Source organism: Leucopleurus acutus (genome assembly GCF_964270905.1).
Source record: "Leucopleurus acutus genome assembly, chromosome: 14".
NCBI lineage: Eukaryota > Metazoa > Chordata > Mammalia > Artiodactyla > Delphinidae > Leucopleurus > Leucopleurus acutus.
In genome coordinates this window covers 45,321,782-45,344,925 of record NC_139156.1, presented here as the reverse complement: position 1 = coordinate 45,344,925, position 23,144 = coordinate 45,321,782, and the positions used below count along the sequence as shown (strand labels likewise).

Below are 23,144 nucleotides of genomic sequence, written 5' to 3'. Positions count from 1 at the left end.
TTTTTTTAAAAAAAAAAAAAAGAGGGCTTCCCTCGTGGTGCAGTGGTTGAGAGTCCGCCTGCCGATGTAGGGGACACGGGTTTGTGCCCCGGTCCGGGAAGATCCCACATGCCGCGGAGCAGCTAGGCCCGTGAGCCATGGCCGGTGAGCCTGCGCATCCGGAGCCTGTGCTCCGCAACAGGAGAGGCCACAACAGTGAGAGGCCTGTGTACCGCAAAAAAAAAAAAAAAAAAAAAAAATTAACCAGGGTCCATTACCCCAGAACTTCTCAGAATCCTCAATGCTTATCTGCATTGTGAACCTCTAGAAGGGGGATGTGATAAACAGTTTCCCAAACTTTTTTTTACCATGGGACCCTCTTCTGGGGGGAAAGTTTTGGGACCAGTTGCTCCAGTGCACACTTTGGAAAATAATGGGTTAAGACAAAATGGCTGTAAGATTGATTTATCAGTCATTAACTGAATTAGTGTGGAACTGATAAGATTTGCTGTCCACTCTCTTAACAGGACACAAACTAGCCTGATTCTCTGGAAGCTGTTTAACTCGCCACAGTCTAGGACTCCCTCCTTCCACAAGGCCAGAAGCACGTGGAGTGCTCACTGTAGGGGCTTTCCCTGGGTGGTTGAAGTGGGGAGGGAAGCTGTGGAAGGGGCATATGAACGCCAGCCCTTTAGGATGGGAATGGGCGGTGCATAGCTCTTCGACAATGCCTTGTGCACTGCACCAACTACAAAAGTCTCAAAACACATCATATGGTGCCTGAGCTGAGAGGCTTACTCACAAATATTCTACAACAAATTGCAAATTCATAGACCCTTAACATTATGCACTGCATTAGCAGATTATTCTTCCACACCTGGTACTAAAAAAATTTCATAAAAATTTCATTAAAAAATTTTATTTTGGAAAAGAATATATAAATATATGTATGTGTGTGTATATATGCACTCACACACTCACATATGCATAAAAATGCACAAGACATCTGTATAAGCAACATCCAGATCGAGAATCAGAACATTGCTAGTAGCCTCCACACCCACTGCCCACTCAACCTCCCCGATCACCTTGATTTTGTGATAATCGGTTCCGGCTATTGTTTATTGTTCCACTGCTATACAACTTTGCCTGAGCAATATAATTTCAAACCTCATGGACTGGCCAGACATGTGTCTGGTTTCTATTCTTTAGCACTGTGTTAGTGAGGCTTGTTCATGTTGCTGTGGGTACCAACAGTTCACTGCTCTTCCTTGCAGCGTACAGTTATCACAATTTATTTATTTGTTCTACTTCTGATGGACATTGGGTGGTTTCCATTTTTTTGGCTCTCATAAATAATACTGTTGTGACCATCTGTGTACATGTATCCAGGTGCACCTGCACACCTGGATTTAGATCCAGGAGTAGAATTTCTGAGTCAAAGATTATAATGTAGCTTCAGTTTCACCAAATATTGCAAAACTGTGTTCTACAGAGGTTGTTTCAATTTATATCCCTGTCAGCAGTGTATGAGTCTTCCCATCCCTTCATACCTTCTTTAACACTTGGGTATTGTCAAGTTGTTTCAGTTTTGCCCGTGTGTGTGTGTGTGTGTGTGTGTGTGTGTGTGTGTGTGTGTGTGCAGCAGTAGTAGCAGTAGCTCATTGTGATCTTACTTTTGATTCCTCTGATAACAAATGAGGTTGAGCACCTTTTCGTAAACTTGCTGCTTATATTTTGTGCAGTGACTGCAGTGTCCATTCTTCTACTGAATTGACAATGCTCTTCTTGTAGATTTGTAGGGGTTCTTGGTACATGATAAATAATAATTCTTGTCCATCACTCTGTGAACTTTCTCCTCACTCTCTTTGTGGTGTCTTGTAGTGAACAGAAGTTCCTCACTTTGAGATAGGTGAGTTTATTCTTTTCCTCTATGGTTAGTACATTTTGAGTCTTGTTTGAAAAATCTTTTTTCCTTGAGGTCATGAAGAAGAATCTTCTATAGTTTAAAAGTTTTATAGTTTTGCCTTTAACATTTAAGTCTATTCAACCCAACAATGAGTTTTCTGAATTATATGATGTAGAGTCCAATTTCTTCTCCTTTTTCTCTTCCTCCACTTTTCTCTCTCTGTTCTGTATGGATTCCCAATAGTCCCACACTACTCATTGTCAGAGCCTCTGTAATATATCAAGTATCCATGTGTGTATTGCCCTGTTTCTCATTTTCCATTCTGTTTCATGGAAATGTAAGTTTTTGAAGGAATGGGGGATAGAGCTAAAGATAATTTTGAGACTGAGGCCATCAGCGGCCTCAGTGGGGATTTCTCAACCACTGGACAGCAGTGGGTCCATGAAAGGGGGAAAGAATAAGGGGCTAAGAGAAAAGAGATGTCTTTACAAATTAGAAAAGTTAAAAAAATAGAGGATACCACCCAGCTACAGCAAGGATTAGTGAAATAGGTATCTACACACTGATCATGAAAAATGGTTAAAGATTTTTGAAGAGAAATTTGTCTATATATACTAATAACTTCTACTATTTGACTTAGTAATTTCATTTCTGGGTATCTATCCTGAGGAAATACTTAATAATACACACAAAAAGGAAAGATTTTCACATTGTTTATAAGAATAAAAAATTAAAAACCTCCTAAATGTCCAGTCAGGTTGGTGTTTAAGTAAAGTATCGTGCATCCATACAATGAAATATTATATAAAAACTAGAATCATGTTTGTGATGAGATTTTTTAAATATGGGGAAATGATTCTGCTATACTTCTAAGGGAAAAAAAGGAGGCTGTCAAGTCATGTATACAATATAATCCCAAAGAAATAAAAGTGAAAATGGATGGATTAGAGGTATTTTTCCTGCTTCTACATTATTCTGCTTCTACATTATTCCCCTTCTCTTGCTTTACTGGATTGAAAAAAAAAAACAAAACCTGACATATTACATATTCCTTGTAAGAATTTGAACTATAGAGGAATATGTGAAAAGTGTAACAGTCATCACTCTCCAAAAGCACCCCCCAACCCCCGCCCCTGCCCAGTTAACCATGCTGACTGTTCCTTCCCTTGGAAGGAGTCTCAAACTCAAAAATGTCTCCAGGGGCCAAAGTAGGAAATGAAAGAAGCCTTGATATAGATGATAGACTGGTGTTGGACTGGGGAAACCTAGAGAATGAGCCGTGTTTACTCAGAATTCCACAATGACCCATTAAACACATTTATAGGCTGGATACAGTCCACTGACCACCACTTTCCAGATGTGCACTCTTGCTCATGTATTATTTTTAAAAACAGTTATATTGAGATATAATTTACATACAATAAAATTCATCCCTTAAAAGTATCCAATTATGAGGTTTGTAGCATATGTACAGAGTTGAGCAACCATCACTGTAATCTAATTTTGGAATATGTTCACCCCAAAAGAAACTTTGTACCCATTAATGGTCATTCCCCATGTCCCACCCCCAACTTTCAGCTCTAGGTAACTACTAATCTACTAATGTGTGTCCATAGACTTGCCTCTTCTGGACATTTCATATGAATAGAATCATACACCATGTGGCCTTTTGTATATGACCTTTTCATTTATTATAATGTTTTTGAGGTTCATCTATAGTTTAGCATGTATCCATAGTTCAATGCCAAATAATATTCTATTGCATGGATATACAGCATTTTATTTATCCATTCATCAATTAACAGAATTTAGGTTGTTTCTACTTTGGGGGTATTATGGATAGTGTTATTATAAATATTTGTGTATAAGTTTTTTTGTGTGTGTAGATATATGATTTCATTAGTTTTGTGTAAGTACCTAGAGGTAGAAGTGCTAAACTGTTTTCCAAAGTGGCTGCTTCATTTTACATTGCACCAGCAATATATGAGGGCTCGAGTTTTTCCACATGCTTCATAGCACTTCTTATTATCTGTCTTTTTAATTCCAACCATCCTAGTGTGTGTGAAGTGGTATCTCATTGTGCTTTCAATTTTCATTTTCTTGATGACTAATGGTTTTGAGCATCTTTGCATGTGCTTATTGGCCATTTATATATTTGCTCTGGAGAAGTGTTTATTCATTCCTCTTTATGGCCAAAATATATTCCATTATATAGATATACCACTGACATTCATCAGTTCATGAACATTTGGGTTGTATTCACCTTTTGGCTATTATGGATAATGCTATAAATATTCATGCACAGGTATATTTGTGTGAACATAAGTTTTCATTTCTCCTGGGTATATGCTTAGGTATAGAATTGCTGGATCATATGGTTACTCTGTGTTTAATAGATTGAGGAACTACCAGACTGTTTTCCAAAGCAGCTGTTACATTTTACATTCCCACCAGCAGTGTATGAGGGTTCTGACTTCTCCACATCCTCGCGTTGTTATTATTTGACTTTTTGATTCTAGCCATCCTCGTGAGTGTGAAGTGGTATCTCACTGTGGTGCTGATCTGCATTTCCATGATGAATAATGATGTCAAGCATCTTTTCATGTACTTATTGGTCATTTGTATATCTTCCTTGGAAAAATATCAATTCAGGTCCTTGCCGATTTTTAAATTGGATTATTTATCTTTTATCATTAAGTTGTAAGAGTTCTTTATGTACTGGATCCAAGTCCCGTATCAGATACATGATTTGCAAATATTTTTTCCCATTCTGTGGGTTGTTCTTTCACTTTCTTGGTGCTGTCCTTGAAGCATAGAAGTTTTAAAATTTGATGACATCGACTTATCTGTATTTCTTTTGTTGCTTATGCCTTCATGGTCATATATAAAAATCCTTTGCCAAATTCAGGGTCATGAAGATTTATCCATGTTTTCTTCAAAGTTTTATAGTTTTAGCTCTTACATTTACGTGTTTGATCCATTTTAAGTTAATTTACGTATGTGGTGCGAGGTAAGGGTTCAACTTCATTCTTTTGCACGTGGCTATTCCAACACCATTTGTGGAAAAGATTTCTTTCCCCATTGAATGGTCGTGTTGCCTCTGTTGAAAACTAATTGACCATAAGTGTAAGGGCTTATTTCTGGGCTCTCAATTCTATTTCATTGATCTATACGTCTATCCTTATGTGAATACTACATTGTCTTGACTATTGCAGTGGTGTAGTACTTGGGATATTGAGAAGTGTGAATCATCCAACTTTGTTTACTTTTTTTTCAAGATTGTTTTGACTACTCTGGGTTCCTTGCATTTCCATATGAATTTTAGAATCAGCTTGTCAATTTCTGCAAAAAAGTCAGCAGGAATTTTGATAGCGATTGTGTTGAATTTGTCCATTGCTTTGGGGAGTATTGCCATTTAAACAATGTAAGTCCTTTGGTCCATGAACATGAGATGTCTTTCATCTTATTTAGCTCTTCTTTAATTAATTTCAACAGTATTTTGTAGTTTTCATTGTGTAAGTCTTAAACTTCTTTTGTTAAATTTATTCATAAATATTTTATTCCTTTTGATGCTATGTAAATGGAACTGTTTTCTTATTTTCATTTTAAATTATTGATTGCTCACAAATAGAAAACAACTGAATTTTGCGTATTGGTCTTGTATGCTGCAATATTGCTTGTTTTCAGTTCCAATGATTTTTCTGGTGAATTCCTTAGGATTTTCTACACACAAGGCCATGTCCTCTGTGAATAGCAATGGTTTTACTTATTGTTCTCCAATACGGATGTTTTTTCTTCCTTCTTGTCTAATTGCCCTGGCTAGAACCTCCAGTACAATGTTGAGTAGAAGTGGCAAAAGCTGATATACTTATCTTGTTCCTGGATCTTAGGAGGAAGGCATGCAGTCTTTTCCCATTAAGTATGATGTTAACTGTGAACTTTTTGTAGATGCACTTTATCAGGTTGAGGAAGTTCCCTTCAGTTCCTATTTTTTGAGTGTTTTTTAAAATTTTTGTCAAATGCTTTCTTGTGTGTCTATTAAGATGATCATGTATTGTTTTTGACCATGTATTTTTGGTTCTTTCTTCATATGGTATATTACATTAATTGATTTTTGGATGTTAAACCAACCTTGCATACTTGGAATCAATCCCACCTCTTCATATTGTATAATGTCTTTTATGTGCTGCTGGATTTTGTTTGCTGATATTTTGTTGAAAATATTTGTATCTGTATTCATAAAAGATATTGATGTGTAGTTTTCTTATGACGTCTGCTTTAGGTATAATACTGGTCTCATACAATGAGTTGAGACAAGTTCTCTCCTTTTCTATTTTTTGGAAGAGTTTATGCAGGGTTGGTATTAATTTTTTAAATGTTTGCTATAAGTCACCAGTGAAGCCATATGGGCCTGGGCTTTCCTTTGTAGGAAGTTTTAAAATTACTTAGTAGGAAGTTTTAAAATTAATTTAAAGTTAGTATTCACTCTCTTTTCTTGTGATCAGTCTATTCATTTGATTTGTTCTTGAGTCAGCTTTGGCAGTTTCTGTCTAAGGAATTTGTCCTTTTCATCTAAGTTATTTAATTGGTTGGTATACAATTGTTCATGCTATTCCCTTTCATTCGTTTTAATTTCTGTGAGGTTGGTATTGATGTTCCCTCTCTTATTTCTAATTTTAATAAATTGAGTCTTCTCTTTTTTCTTAGTCTGTTAGCTAAAGATTTGTCAATTTTCTTGTAGATTATGTATCACATTTCTAACTGAATTATTATAAGAAGACATAAAACGTGAAGGGTAATTCCTACAATGGGAGTGGGAGAACATCAAGGTGAATTCAAGCCTTCACTGTCCCATTCCTCCTAAATGCCAATGCGGTTGATCCCAAGGTTTTCATAACTCTTTCACCGTCTCTGCCTGGAGTGGTGGTAAGGTGGAACTTGGGTATTGAGGAGCACTGAAGGGATCTGGTCCCTTGGTCATCACATACCAGCAATGATGGGCCATAAACTGTGGGCAGGGTTATACCCCCCGAGATAGAAGACACCATGGCCCCAAGCCATTTGGTCTGATGTCACAACTCACCGATACTCTTTTTGCCGTGTTTCCAGTTCTTTACGTCTGTGCTGCTTGAGAATGTGAATTTGGTCATCACAGGCCAACTTTGCTGTGAGAAAAGGACATGGGTGAGAAGAGCCTAGGGAAGCACATTAACAACATCCAGTTTTCAGGTTTCCCTCAGACACCCTTCCTGAGCCAAGTGCTTTAGGTGTATCGTCTCATTTAAGCCTCGGAACACTCCCTCATTTTATAGCAAAGAAATGGGGGCGTGGGGAGGTTGAAGAGATTTGCCCTTGAACTTTACCCAAGGTCACAACCTAATTAGTGGATTTTCAACACAAGACTCAAATCCCATGCTGTCAGCTAACTCTCTTTATAAAAGACAAATCCAGTTCCTCCTCCTCCTGTCTGCTCACTCAGCAAGCCTGGGGCCTCTGAACCTCGGGGTTCTGAGAATCACATCCAATCACATCTGAGAATCACAATCAAGCCAGGCTTGGTTTTCATCGTGAATTACAGGAAGGCAGACCAATGATTCTCTGGCCGGCAGTGTGCCCATCTCTGGCCTGCCTGTGTATTTCCACCTGGGGGCTCCCAGGACACTGCCTTTGCCAAGAATCATGGGGCCCCTGGTGCAGAGCTGCTCTTCCACTTCAGAGGAAAGGCATTCCGTGATCGTTGGTGGAGCTCTTCAAACCACTTCAGGGCAGTTCATTCCTGCATTTCTCACGCAGAGCAGAAATGGCAGCCACTGCGGGTTTCCATGTCGCCTGAGAGAATAGCAGGGACTCATGGCTCTTGTGTTTCTAAGTCCAGTTGGTTGCTTCCTGGAGAAATGTGTGACTTAAGATTCAATACACAGACGCTGACACTGTCCAGTTTCCTGTGGTGGCTACACAGAGGAATGAGAATGGAGCTTATTCTAAAACAGCCTGTCATGTCCTAGAGTGTGGGCTTTAGAAGAGATGTTCTTGGGTTTGGGTTTGGACTAGGGCTGTGTCACTTACAGCTGTGTGACCTTGAGCAAGCTGCCTTAGCTTCTTCCCATGTAAAATGGAGATAATAACGTTTATTTCTAGGGCCATGGTGGGGATTTAGTGAGAGACTGCAGCAAATCACTCCATACAGTGCTTAGGACCAGTAAGTGCCCAGTAAATGGGAACCATGGTTATCACTGTTGTCCTTATAATTATCATGGACCTGACCGTCCTCTTCCTCCCTCTAAGCCAGACTTCAAAGGTGTCTCATCTTTCATTTCAGCAGTGGGCAGGTGGCTAAGGGCACGGTTGGTCACACTTCTCAGGGCCTTTAGAGCAGGAGAGGTCAGATCGAGATTACCCTTTATACTATTATTTAGGGTAAAATCAGTGAACACAGTCAATGGAACCCCGACTGGCAGGATTCCAGAGCATCTCCTGGAAAGGGGGCCTCTGCAGTGAAGAGCTTCTCCAGCTCTCTGTGGTGAAGAGCCGGCTTTTTAAAACTTCCATTCCATCACAGACTGACATTTTTGTAAATAAGTGGGGAGGCTCTAGGCCATTGAAGCCAAGGTGAGTATTAAATGTAACAACAGCTGTCACTGGCACATTCATCATCTCTTATCCACCCTTAAAGAACCTGCCTATTTCTCAGGCACCTTGCTCTGAGGAGTTGTATCTCTTTAGCTTTACTGTATGAATAAGTCAGAGAACGTGTAAAATTGCAATTCAAATGGCATATAGCATCCTTCTTCTTGGCCCCACTGACTAACAGAACTTCTGGGAACAAGGCAGGTGACAAAGCCTGGACTGACTACAGCAGAGTTCAGGGGGACAGATTCCAAAAGACTGATATGAGTCTTTCACATAGATGCTTGGAATCCCTGGGACCACAGTGACCCACTGATCTTCCTCTTTGGGCCCCAGTGCCAAGCCTGGGACTGGAGCTGCCTCAGGCAGAGGTGCAATGGGCCAGAGAGCTTTGTGAGGCTCAGAACTGTTGGGTGCTGGTCTGCAATGAGGTGAGAACAGAGGTTGAGTGTACAGGTTTACAAACTTAGAGTAACTTGCTAAAATACTTCTGACTGTTGCATCTGATAATAAAAACAGGGCTTGTATTTTGAATGGCTTTGGTTTGTTTTTTATTTCATTTTTCTAGTAGTTAGTTTTTATTGTATTTTACAAAAATGTCAGTCACCACAGAGAGAGCCCTCTGACTTCTATGGTCACCCCAAGTGCAGTGGTGAAATATTAGATTCCAGAGGTTTCTATGTGGTGAGTGATTGAATCGCTTGTGGGCTGGGCCCCCTCACTTCCGGGTTGCCCAAAGGGTTGGTTGTCATGCCATGTGGTGGACCAAAGATGGCCACAAATTCTTTGACATTCCTTCCATTGAGAGGAGGTCTATGCTCCCCTTGAGTCTGGGTGGGCTCTGTGACTGCTTGGACCAATAGAACGTGGTAGAAGTTACACTGGGCCAGTTTCCAGGGCCAGGCTTGAAGAAACTGGCAGCTTCCACTTTCTGTCTCTTGCTTTTGGAAGCCAGCCACCACAAAAAGAAGTGCAACTACCCTGAGACCACAAAGCTGTGAGAAGCCCAGGCTCTACGGGGAAGCCTTAAAAATGAGATGCCACGTGGAGAGGGAGAGACCACGGAGCCCTGAAGCACACGAGAGGAGAACCATCTCAGAAGCGAATCCTCTAGCCCTTCCCCTCTCAGCAGATGCCCCATGGCTCACAGAGGGACCACCCAGCTGAGCCTTTCCCAAATTCCTGACCCCTAAGATCATGAGCAAAATGAAATGGCTGTTTAAAGCCACTAAGACTGCTACACAGCAACTGATAAGTGGAACATACTGGGTGGCTCCCATGTGCCCCTCCAGATCCACCCTTCACCTGTCCTGTCCCTGAAGGTCCCTGATCAATGCATCAATGGGCTTCACATTTGGTTCAGCCACTGGAAACCCTGACCAGAGACTGGAGGGTACGGGACAATGAGGAGAGGACACTTCTTCCCCAGCCTCTCTCTACAGGGTCTCCCCAGGCTGTCTGCATCTCTGCTGAGGACCAGAACTCCTCCCAAGGCAGCTCTGGCTCCAGGACACTTCCCTTTTGGGTTATTCTCACATTCTTTCCCTTCCCCGACCCCACCAGGACTAGGAGTTCTAATGGCCCTGCACGCTGGCCTACACCTTCTAAATATCCCAACTGGACAGTGCCATACGCTTTTTTGTTGGAAAGAGATTCGGGGTCCGTGGGAAGAAGGACTACACATCCGAGACCGTGGGTAGGAGGGGGGCAGGAGGGAGATGTGGAGCTCGTGTTTCTACAGTCCTGGTACATAAGAAGTGCCCTGTCTGCAGCCTTTCCCATGCTGGCCACCGTAAGACAGTGACTTTTGTGATCTTCCCTGCCATGAAGACAGGGGATAAAAATCCTTCCTGCCCCAATCATTTAGTTCAGAAATAATCTTGGAATTTTGTTTCTTTTTTTTTTTTGAATTTTGTTTCTTAAGTTAAATTCCATGTCAGAAGCAATGGGATGTGGCCTGATAGTTTTAAGAACACCAGGTAGAGAAGACCTTTTCCTCCTATGTCTTGGTTTTCTTAGCTAAAATAGAGAGGGTACTAATCATTCTCATCTTACCTACCCTGCCAAAGTTCTGTGAAGAGCAAATGAACTAGTGATAGGAAATCTGTTGTCAGCTAGGAGGTGTTAATCGGTGGCACTGGAAGAAGCAGCTGTCCCCCTCCTCATTATTCTAGTGGATGCACTAGATCATTTCAGGTTTCGAGAGTGAGCACGCTGAAGGGTCATGACTAAGGTAAGGCAGGATTTTGCCAAGGCATGGATTTGACTCACACACGCTAAGAGGCTGGTGTGCAAGGGGGGCGTCATTCAGAGGGAAAGAGGCCTTAGCTGACCCCCGCCATCTGCTCCTCTCTCCTCCTCCTCCAGCCAGGCCAGCTGCGTGTCTCTTACCAAGAATGGCCTCCCGTGGCAGTACCAGATTGGGGTTTGCACATTTGAGGGTCTTGCTTAAGAGGGTATATTTTAGGTTCTCTTCTCTTTCAGCAAAAAGTGGGACTTCATGTTTAATGACTGGTGACCGTCGAACACCAGGCCTGCCCACAGTTCCTCTGAGCTGGCACTCAGGCACTCCTGGTCAACCCTTTCCTTTTCCTGGCCTGCATGGGGTCCCTGGAGCCCAAGCCCTACTGTGACCTCACAGAGAGGAGAGCTGAGAACTCAGCTGAAGAACTGCCCATCCAGGGGCACGTCCCAGGGGTATGTGTTACTAGGGATCCCAGTTACCCTCTGGCAAAAGGGGGTCATAATCTTCCCCTGAAGGACTTTATAGCAGAGAGGGGACATGGCTGGATGGAGCCTGGGGCCTGTCACTTCCCCCTCTGAACCTGGGGCTTGTTAGTACCTGGAGGAAGGTCATACCTCCTACAGGTGCATCGAGGCACGAAGCAGGTGCTCAACCACGGAGAGCATGGTTATTATTCCCATGGATACAGTTCTTCGAGGAAGGAGGGCCTGCAAACTCTCCCATTCCCTGGAAGCCCAGGGAGTGGAAGGGGCCTAAGCCGCTCACCTCGTCCATCTCTCAGGACAATTTCGCTCTCGCCTGAGATCCAGCGGTAGCAGGGGAACTCAATGTAATCCCCGCAGGGCGTCTTCAGCGTGATGTACTTCAGGTACCAGTCGTCATGGAGCCAGTACTTGCGCTTCTCGATTCTGATCAGCTGGATGTCGCCCAGTTCGTCATCAACTACAACATTGTAAGAATCAACCTGAGAAGGAGAAAAGGCAAGTCAGACCATCTGGGAGCTCCTGAGCCTTTGAATCACCCTCAATCCATGTAGCTGAGATGTCTGCCAAATGCCTGCCCTTGGCACGGCTCTGCTGCACCCTGGGTGACAGAGGTGGCCAATTCCCCAGCTCTACCCTTTAGAGACGGAAGTCTAGCGAGCAAGGGATGGCGCTGCTCAGAGAGAGACATTCTGCTGTCTGCGCACAGCCCAGTGCCAGGCCAGGCTCGGTGAGGGCCTCTGCAGCTGCCCCCACTCACAACAAGGGCAGCAAGGCTGCTGGCCCTGCTACCTTACAGGGCTAGATGGACAAACTGGCCCTCGCACACAAGGGCAGCCCTTTACAGCTTGCAAAGGGCTTGCTGACGTTGCTATAGATCCCACAACAACTTTGGGAGGGGTGGGGAGTTATGACCTGTGTCTCAGATGAAGGCAGTGAGGTTCAGTAAGCCCCACTTCTACTACTAATTGGCAGAGCTGGAATTCCAATCCAGGTCTTTCCATATCTCTCTCATTCTCAGTGGGGCAAATAACTGAGTGCAAACGGGGAGGCTCAGATAAAAGTGAAGTCACACAGTTCAAGCTGTCCTGGGGCCTCTGCAGTTCACTGAGCCACAGTGATGCCAAGAGAATCAGATAAGCAGTTTCCACTATATCCAAGGCACAGTGGTGGATTGAGGCTGGCCTTGCTACCTCAGGCCACGTGCAGCACTGCTCCCCAGGCTGCTGCCAGGCTCCTGACCCCAGGAGACGGGCTGGCACAGTGGCAGTGCAGGGCAGCCGTTCCATGGCTGCTGCATGATCTGCGGATGGCAGATGGGAAGGAAGGATGGGGGCTCAAGCTTTGCATCGGGCGTTCCAAAGACCAGTATGTTTGGGGAGCCCCAGACTCGATGCCCTCTGAGGCACTTTCTAAGCCAGATTTCACCCATCTTTGAACTTTTTCCTCGGTGGCAGGCTTAGAGTTCTCAGTGTGATGGTGAAGTAAGTGGAGGGGAAGGGTGTTCATCTCGCACATGACCCCATGCATCCCCATTTCCATCCTTCTCCCTCCAAATGCCACTGGGAGGACTTCTTAAAGGGAGTGGGAAGTTGAACATTTTCAGCAAAGCCCTTGGCTCTGAGCACAGTGAGCAGCTCGCATGTCCTGGCTGCCTCAGATGCCAGATGCTTGTGGTCAGAAAGGGAAGTCTCTTCCTAGTGCCCGGTGGTCTGGGCCTGGGTCCTCAGTTAGAAACACTTTCTGGGGACAGAGGAGCCAGCCTGTGGGCTGGGTCCCTAACAGGTGTGCCAGCACATCTGTCCTGCCCATCCTGCAGGTCAAAGAACCCTCCTGCCCCACAGCGTGGCCCCTGGGATACCAGGGGCCACAGGTGAGGTCACAGAGAGCATTGCCCTCCAGGGCCTGTGGGACCTCAGGCTGAGGGGCCTGTCTGTACCACAGGGCGCCGATCCGTGGGGAGAAGGCGGTAGGCCCCGGATAGAGTTGGGAGAGGAGTCCCAGTGAGGGGCTGGATGACCTAAGGAGCTGGGAGGAGGGAGAGGAAAGGAAGGACACAGCTCTTGTTGGGTGGCTTCCCAGGGGTGGGGAGAGAAGGGAGGCCCCTGAGCTGAGGCATCAGTGGGCCAGGGCAGGAAGGTTTTGATGGAGCAAGGGGCCCAGCGTCCACCTGGAGAAGCAGAGTGGGGACTAGTGGCTTAAGACTGGACGTTTGCAGGGCCCACCCCATTCGAAGTCCCACCTGCCACAAGTATCTGCAGAGATCGTGGCCCTCTTGCGGGGTCAAGACAGAGATTCCCACCGAGGACTGGAGGGAGGGCAGTGAGGGGCAGAAGGCGAGGTGAGCCTGAGTGTCAGGGCAGCTCAGAAAGCCTCAGGGGCCTTGAGTTCACATCCCAGCTCCAAAGTAACTGACCATGGGCCAGGGCAAACTGTTTCACTCTCTGAGGCTATGTTTCTTCATCTATCAAGGGGAGATCACGCTTAGCTTGCAGGACCATTGAGAAATCCAAATGACATGATGCCTGAGTGGGCTCCTTTCTCCAGAGGCACAGGCCACCAGCTGCTGTGTGTATCAGAACCACCTGGTCCTCCCTCCTTGACTCCTGGGGCGTCAGCAAGTCCCACACTGCCTGCGAGCGGCTCTGAGCTAGCATGGGCCCCTGCGCTGAGGTCCATGCTTGACTACATGTGCCACATTGAGTAGTCAGAAGTAGAGACGGGAGGAAGAAATTGAGCCCATGAGCAGAAACAACTTGGCTCAAAACCTGAAGGGAATTCCCGTGAGGATGGAGAAGGGGCCTTGAGGCCGAGTGAGAACCGGAGGCATTTTTGTTGCTGGCAGTGCAGGCCGAGCGAAGGGAAGTCAGCGTGGGTTGAGGCCTGGGCCTGGGCTCGGGTTGGCTGCTCCAAGGGAAGTGGCTTTCCTGTGGCTCTGAGGGGCTACAGGAGGCTGCAGGTGTCTGGGAGGCTGAGGCGAAGGGGGAGAGGATGGCCATCTGAAGTAACAGGCGCCATAAGCATCTGAGGTGGGCAACTCTCATGGCAGGGAGGAGCCTTGGATCACAAAGGGAAGGGAGATGGGGCCCAGGGAGCCTCTCCAGGGCGATTCTCAGAGGGAGGGCCAGATGTCCAACTGAGGGTGGGGACTGATAAGGAAGAGACGGAGTAGCTTCTCTGAGAGAAGGGAGAGCAGGGTCACCCTGGGCACACCTATGGTGCCGTCACAGGAGAATGGGCCCTCCAGGTCACCCTTTCCCAATGACCCACAGGCACCTGGCAGAGGGCCCTGGAGTTTCACCCGGATGAAATCACTGGACAGACCTACAGGGACTCAGTAGGCCATCTGACAGGGTCTTGCAATGGGAGAGGACTGCCAGTCTGGCTTGTCTCTGGCTGGCCGTGGCTTCAGGCCCGGTGCTACAGGAGGTGAACCAGGGCCTGAGTTCAGTCCCACCTAACTCAGGCAGTCTCAGGGACAAAGTCCGGTGACACTGACACTGGCATCCAAGGGCGCCACTGCTGGAGAGTCACAGGGGATAGAGAGGGGCCTCCAGGAAGATCTCAGGGTCCTGTGTGTCAAACAGCAAAGTCAGGTCTTTGGAAGATACAAAGAGCTACAGGGTGTGACAACCTTCCTTCCTCCTCTCCCTGGGCCAGTATGCTCGGTGGATACTGTGTTTGTTGACTAATTTGCCTTGACACGTTAATATCACATGTCCATTCTGAACAGTGTACAGTATCAACAATGGATGGCACGGGGCATAACAGGCCCTCAAAAAATACAGGACATGTGCATGGCCGAGTGGATGGTTATCTCATTGTACAGTTGGAAACTGAGGCTCAGAGAGGTCAGGCAGCTACCATGTTAGTGAGTAACTGGTGGCCCCACGATTAGAACCCACACCTGTGTGATGGCCTAACCTGGGTTCCTCTCACTGTTTCCCATGGCCACATTGTGGGAAAAGCCTTGGCCTGGGAGCCAGGTGACCTGGCTTTGAGCCCTGGTTCAAGCCCTCCATGGAGTATGAAGGGGCAATGTGGGGTGGGGTGGAGGACAAGGAAAAGCTTCCTACAAGGTGGCATTTGAGGCAGCTCTTGGGAGTTGGTAAGATTTCAGAAGTGAGTTGAGTGGAGAAGAAGGGGAATGGGTAGGGCATTCTGAATGTAGAGAAAGGAGGTGGGGAATTCGCATGTGAGAGGAGGAGGCTGGAGCATGGTGTTCTCGGGGCAGAGGTGGTGGGTGCAGTGGTCAGACACTGGAAAGAGACATGGAGCCTAGGAAACGTGATATTCACCAGTCCTTTCTCAGAATGGCCAGTTTGCTGATTTCACCCGTTGCTCTCAATCCTCTATTGGATACACAGCTTTAAGGCTTTTGAATATTTCAGCAAATTGTTAGCTGGCCAGTTTTTTGCTTGATCTTTTTTTTTTAATTAATTAATTTATTTATTTTTGGCTGAGTTGGGTCTTCATTGCTCCGCACGGGCTTTCTCTAGTTGTGGCGAGCAGGGGCTACTCTTCGTTGTGGTGTGCGGGCTTCTTATTGTGGTGGCTTCTCTTGTTGCAGAGCAAGGGCTCTAGGTGCACAGGCTTCAGTAGTTGTGGCATGTGGGCTCAGGAGTTGTAGCGCACGGGCTTAGCTGCTCCGTGGCATGTGGGATCTTCCTGGACCAGGGCTCGAACCCGTGTCCCCTGCATTGGCAGGTGGATTCTTAACCACTGCACCACCAGGGAAATCCTGCTTGATCTTTATATCAGCATTTAAAGAAAGGTTTCATTTGTTTCTGCCCCAGATCCCTGCTAGAGCAAGGACAGAGAAGAGTCATGATGTGGTCCAGCCTGGACTGCCTGTCCTGGAGGGGGCTAGTGAGGGGCTGGTGGGTGGTGGTGGGGGCTGTGGAGTAGAGACAGAGGGAGATGATTAAGGGGTGGACAAGGGAGAGGCTGGGGCAGAGAGAGGGAGAAAAGGGGCAGTGGTTAGGGAGGCTGAGGGAGCAAAGAATGGGGGAGCTGGGGGAATCTAGGAGACAGCAGAAGGGAGAAATTGGAGCAGTAAGCAAGAGAGAAATGAGGGACATGGGGAATTTTGGGGAATAGGGAGCAGAGGAAGGAAGAGAAGGAGGAAGAAGAGGCAGAATGTAGGGAAGAGATGGGACAGAGAGGGAAGGTGGGGGATAGTGAGATTGAGTGTCAGAAGGAAATATTTACTCTTCAGTACTATATTATCATTTCTGAGAAGGCGGTATTCTAGAATACATTCTTCATGAATATATTGTAAGAATATCCACAGAAAATATTTAAGAAGTATAGTTGTAAGACTCGTTCACACGTACTGAGCACATTCAAGGGTGATATACTAAGCATCACCCTATTGCCTTTCGCTTTCCTAAAAGTGCTGCCAGGGAATGAAAAAGGGTCAGGTTAAGATTTCCCAGAAATCTTCGGATCTGTGAAAGTTATCCCATCGGGACTTGAATTACTTTAAATCGACAGAGCCAAAGAAACAAATCAATTTGCTAAATTTGGGCTACGTCTCTGGGCTATGTGGGTCCACCGCCTGGGCTTTCCCAGCAGATGGCGTGACGCTTGACAGGACAATCTCACCTGTGAAGGACCCCAATTCCCAATCCTGTCCTGAATCACTTGGCAGAACTCTGATGAGAATAACCAGGGATTTGTGACTCAATTTATTGAGAAAAAAATCAGTCCCATCCATTATAGGACTGAATTTTGCATGGGAGAATGCGGTATTGACCTGCCAATGAGCTGGAAATGACTGAATTGGTTGCCCAGAAAAAGTCTTTATTGTTGTTACTGTAACTGTTATTATCTATAATGATTGTAACACTTTTCGGGTAAAATGGGTTAGCCTTATCGTCTCTGCAAGTATTTCCTCTAAGATTTCTCCTTCACCTTTACCCAAATGGGATGGATTGTCCTTAAGAGACATTGGCTGGAGATTGAGGAAGTAGATCTGGGCTGTGCAAGACCAAGTGTGGAGTAACTTTGCATAAGCAGAAGCTTTCTCAAAAGATGATTTTTTTCAAAGAGCCTTTTGGAGCCAGCGATTCCCCTGCAGTGCCCCCCTCTTGACCTGCCCCCTCTCACCACCATGGAAATGTGACATGCAAATCTCTCCTGAAATTTGCTGCTGGGACTCTCACTGAAGTGTTTAATCATAATGTCATTTGAATGAATTCTCAGGGTGGGGAAATAATGAACAGAGGGATGCTTTCACCCCTCTTCTAACGACCCTTTTATGGTCACACCCCCGTACCTCCCCTCTGAGAAGCCACACCCGGCTGCTTATGCTGCACACTGATGTGTGTTGTATGTGGAGGAGAACGGCCCCACTGTGGACCACTTATAAAGGCAGAGAAGTCTGTAACCTGTTCTCCTCCCATAAGTGTTGGGGGAATCCATGAAATAATGGAAATAATTATTTCTGACGGTGCTTCAGAATGGCCGAGGGTGTCATTATCCCAAATGGATGACTCATTAGCCCTCCTGCACCACCATCCTCTGGGCCAGTTCCCTGGCTGGGGAAACCAAACAATAGGAAGTAGTTCTTATACTCAACACCTAACTCTTCTAGAAGGGTACTCTAGCCACATTAATATGACGAACTTGGCTAAGTGTCAGATGGGCTTACAGCGAGGTTCTGAGGCTCCTGGGTCAGAATCAAGCTCACTTTGAGTTTGGAATCTGGAAAAGGAGTGGGCTATTATTTGCTTACTTTAGGCTCTGCAGACCTAAAACACGCTTCATGAATATTATCCAAGAAGTATTTGGTTGAACCATATGAAATTGCCAGTTTTGTCAAAAATAGTCAACCATGAGTAATTCCTTATGGTTCAACCAAATAATGAAGAGATAAAAAAGACAGCTTTGTGAAATCTAAGTCCTTTTGGCCCAGTTCAGAAGCTGGGGGTGGCAGAAGGGAACAGATATTTCCTGGGCACCTGTAGTGTGTTGGAGCTGTCACAATAGTCACTTCGTGAGCACTTAAGTAATGAGCACTTAATAAGCCCAGTGGACTGGGCACACCAAACACTTGGCGAGGATCGCCACCTGCTGTGCAGCTCACGGGGAAAGCTACAGGCTGGAATTCACGCCAGGTCAGCATGGGGAGCCCACTTCTGAATGAATCCTCACACAGCGCCTGGCATCACAGACTAGACGTGCAGTCAACACGCTCCCTTTGCTCCCTGAACTCTCAGGCTCCAGGGTCTCTGGTGAGGAGGGGAGAGGGGAAGCCCTCCTCCCTCTTGCTCTTCTGAGCCCTCACACTCAGGGTGGGAGTGTTCCCTGGTGTACACTCTGCTGGGAGCCAGCGACGACCTCCAGGTTTGCAAAAGGCTTCTCCTGGCCTGGGTCTCTCGTTCTTTCCCTCTGCATTCCTCTGGGGACCTCTCCTGAGAATGTGAGCTGCCCGGGTGTGGAGACATAAGCTAGCGCCACTCTGGGCCACCGGCTCGAACTCCTAGACCAGCCTGAAGCCAACCCTTGTACTTTACATTTGGGGAAACTGAGGCCCAGAGAGGGGGCAGAGTGAGCTAGTGGTCAGGCCCGGATGGAACTCAGGCCTCTGGACCCCCAGCCCTGCGCGTTCTCCCCACAGCCGAGGTGCCACCTGTGGAGTCCTAGGAAGTGGGGCACAAGTAATGGTGGTCACAGCGCTTGCCCAGTTAAGTGGCCTCTCAGAGCCCCTCGCCCCCGAACTTGGGTCCCAGCCGCCCCGACGTCCGCACCCTGTCCCGGCCACCCCAGCCCGTCAGGGCCGGGCGTCCTCACCGCGCCGCGCTCAAAGTCGTTGTAGAAGGGCTTGTCCAGCAAGTGCTTCTCGCTGCAGCCCGCGGAGCCCACGAGGCTGAGGTAGATGTAGTCGTCGGTGCCCGCGAACCACTGGCTGCCGGTGGCCACGGTGACGGTGTAGGAGGGCATGGTGGCGCGCAGCGAGGACCGCGGGGCGCGGGCGCAGCGAGCACTGAGAGCCTTCGCGCGCCGGTACGCGGGTCTCCGCCCCCCCCGCCCACCCCGCGCGGTAGCTTCCTGCCTCTGAGCGTCCGGGGCCCCTGCCGCCCCCCTCCGCCTCCTGCCCGCCCTACCCCCGGCCCCGCCCTCCCGGAGCTCTGACCTCGCCGGACCCGCCTCGGACTCGGTAAGCGCGCCCGTTCCTGCACCTCACCTCCTCCACTTGGCCTCTGTTTTGGCAGTCAGGGGACTGGGGCCACCTCAGCTGCTATCCCCTCCTCCCTCGCTCTATTCATTCTCTCACTCAGTTTCTCTTCACCCTTCCCTCCTGCCTCGGCTTCCCTCACTGCCAGGCCCTTGTGAGGCATTAGGGTTGGACTCCAGGGATGCCTGGAAAACCAGACACAGTTCCTGCTCTCACCAAGTCCCCAGGGTTAGGGGGAGGCCGCGCGACTGGGGCACTTAGCCATGCTGTGATTACTGAGAGCAGGGGTGCTCTGGGAGTCTACAGAGGGAAGAGGAGCCCACCTGGGGAGTCAGGAAAGCTTTTGGAGGGGTGACACCTGAGCTGGTACTGTGGAGCGCAGAGACTTCCGTGGGCATTGGCTTCTTCCACAGGCTTGGCTGAACGTCACTCTGTGCCGGGTGCAGGTGGGCACTGAGGTGAGTCAGGTGCCAGCCACACTTAGGCCTGGAGATTGTCAGTGTGTAGTGGGAGGAGGGCAGCCAGAGAGAGGGAGGCCAGGATAAGAAAACCCGAATCTGGACACCTAAGGGGTTGTCTGGAGGAGGTTGATGCGCTCGGAGGCGAGGGGTTGCAGAACTCGGGGGCAGGGAGGCTGGGCGTGTGATGGGAAAGGGGGTAGACTTCTTTGGAGATGTCTTCTGGGAATAGAACCATGGCTGGAAGTCCTAGGGAAGAAGATGTGGACTCCACAGCAAGGATGTTCCATGAGTTAGAGGTGGTACTTGGAAAACCTGCTGCCTGGCAGAGTAATTGGTTGGCTATCATTTACTTTTAATTAATTAATATTTTAATTTATTTAAAAATTTTTTATCGGCTTTCTAACTGATGATGGGCGAGGCTTGGAAGGCATGATAGTAAAAGGCTTTGGACACTAGAAGGAAGCTTCGTGCGGGTGGTAAGCTTTCCAACTGCTGTGACCTGATCTCAGAAGTCTTCTGTATTCCCTTACACGTCCTCTGTACCCAGCTTCAGAACTGGGTCTGACTGTGGTACACATTCAGTAATGAGTTGAACTGAATTTAAAAATAAGTTCATTGCACGTGAGGTGGTGGGTACATGAAGTCACCTGTTCTGCACACTCACTTTTGGGGACGGGCAAAGAGGCAGGCTCAAGGCAGTCTCCCCATTTCTGGGATCCTGGGCTCCATCTGGTGGCAAGTCCCGCTTTCTCCTCTGCCTGACAGGACCACCACTCTGGACAGAGAGAGAGTGAGTACTTGCCATTCTCTACAGGTGGGAGATGAGGGCAGATTTCAGTGGGACTGGCTTTATTTATCAAAGGACAAACACCAGAGGGATTCTCTGGGAATCAAACTGTAGGACATGAAAGACTTGGGCTACAGCTGAGATAGGGTGGATGAAGATAGCACAAAAGTGGGATCCAACCCCTGCCACGCAAAATATATGTTCCAGGAAACCCTGGAGAAGGTGTGAAGGATGGCTATGGAATTGTCCTTCAAATCTAAGAATCATAGGGCTATTGTTTTGCTTAAAAAAGGAAATACAACATATTTTTTGATGAAAGTAATGAACTATCTTTTTTAGAAAATAAAGTTTGATACACAAATAAAACTCATAACAATATGCAGAAAAAACAATTAGTAAACACTTACTAATTACATTAGACATTTTTACATTAAGAGCACATTGTAAGTGCAATTTCCTGTTTTATTTCCATTTTCTTTAATATTATAACATATTTTCCTATATAATTTCACGTTTTAAGTATTTCATTGACTGTGTAATATTTAATTGTATGGATATACCACCATTTCCTTAATTAGTCCACTATTCTTGGGCATTTCGGTTGAGGGCATAAATGATGCCATAGTACATATTTTGTGCTTAAAACATTAAAAATATTTTTCTTAATATAGGGACTTAGAAATGGGCCAAAGCGTACGAACATTTTAAGACCTTTTTAACGTTATTAAGCTACTTCCCCAAGCACTGAGTTAATTTATACTCATGCCATTTACTCTCATGCAGAACACGGAATGTTTGTTTCATAGAAACTTTGCCACCTTGGGATAGTTTCCAAAATATCTCCAACTTGTTCTCACTGCTCTGCCCTGGCTCAGGCTTTCAACACCTCCCGTATGGACTGTAGTGACTGCTTCCTACCTAATCTCTTTACCTCTAGTCTAACTCCCATCCCCCCACCAGTTCCCCAATTCTCTAGCTAGAATTATTTCTCTTTAACATAGGTGGGATCATCTACTGCCTTAAAGTCCATCATTGCATGCTTTTCATTCTTTCTTTCCTCCATTCCTCCCTCCATCCCTCCCCGTCTCCCTTCCTTCCTTCCCTCCTTGTTACAGCTTTATTGAGATGTAATTAGCATGCCATACAATTCACTCATTTAAAGCATACAAGTCAGTGGTGTTTAGCAATATTCAGAGAGCTCTGAGACCATCACCACAATCAATTTCAGAATATTTTCATCATTCCATTAGTAGTCACTTCCCATTGCCCTCGTCATCTTTCCAGTCAGGGTAAACACACCTATTTTCTGCTTTATAGATTTGCCTATTCTGGACATTTCATATGAGTGGAATCATACAATATGTGCCATTTTGTGACGGACTTCTTTCACTTAGTATCATTTTCCCCCCCAGATTCATCCACATTGCAGCAAGTATCAGTACTTTATTCCTTTTTGTTGCTGAATAATAATCAATTTTATGGATACACCACATTGTGCTCATCCATTCATCAGATGATGGAAGTTTGAGTTGGGGCTATAATGAATAATGATGTTATGAATATTCATGTATAAACTTTTGTGTATACATATGTTTTCAGTTCTTTCGGGGAGATAACTAGGAGGAGAATTGCTGGATCATATGGTAACTCTATGTTTTTAGCATTTTGAGGAAATGTCATATTGTTTTCCAAAGTGGCTGTACCATTTTACATTTTTATCAGCAATATATGATTCCATTTTATCCATATCCTCGCCAACACATTATACTCTTTGTGAAGGGGTATCTCATTGTGGTTTTGATTTGCACTTTTCTAATGATGTTGAGTATCTTATCTCATGCTATTGGCCAATAATATATCTTCTTTTGAGAAATGTATATTCAGATCTTTGACCCATTAAAAATTTTAGCTTATTTATCTTTTCATTATTTTTTATTTATTTATTTTTTACATCTTTATTGGAGTATAATTGCTTTACAATGGTACGTTAGTTTCAGCTTCACAACAAAATGTGAAGTTTTCAACTATAATCTCTTCAAATATTTTCTCAGTCCCTTTCTTTTTCTCTTCTTCTTCTGGAACCCCTATAATTCGAATGTTGGTGCGTTTATGTTGTCCCAGAGGTCTCTGAGACTGTCCTCAGTTCTTTTCATTCTTTTTTCTTTATTCTGCTCTGCAGTAGTTATTTCCACTATTTTATCTTCCAGGTCACTTATCCGTTCTTCTGCCTCAGTTATTCTACTATTGATCCCATCTAGAGTATTTTTCATTTCATTTATTGTGTTGTTCATCATTGTTTGTTTCATCTTTAGTTCTTCTAGGTCCTTGTTAAATGTTTCTTGCATTTTGTCTATTCTATTTCCAAGATTTTGGATCATCTTTACTATCATTATTCTGAATTCTTTTTCAGGTAGACTGCCTATTTCCTCCTCATTTGTTAGGTCTGGTGGGTTTTTATCTTGCTCCTTCATC

General features: G+C 45.9%; 1 protein-coding gene across 4 annotated transcripts in view; it reads right to left on the bottom strand.

The window, feature by feature from the left end:
* The window catches only part of ALOX5 (arachidonate 5-lipoxygenase), a gene marked incomplete at both ends in the record, with an annotated part of 53,139 nt that extends 33,950 nt beyond the window's left edge, over positions 1-19,189 (bottom strand). For all 4 annotated transcript variants that reach the window (XM_082853869.1, XM_082853872.1, XM_082853870.1 and 1 more), the window contains 3 exons: positions 6,972-7,053; positions 11,526-11,724; positions 19,040-19,189. In XM_082853869.1, the coding sequence (XP_082709995.1) occupies positions 6,972-7,053; positions 11,526-11,724; positions 19,040-19,189 (431 nt within the window). The remainder of the gene's footprint in view (positions 1-6,971; positions 7,054-11,525; positions 11,725-19,039) is intronic.
* Positions 19,190-23,144: the final 3,955 nt, after the last annotated feature.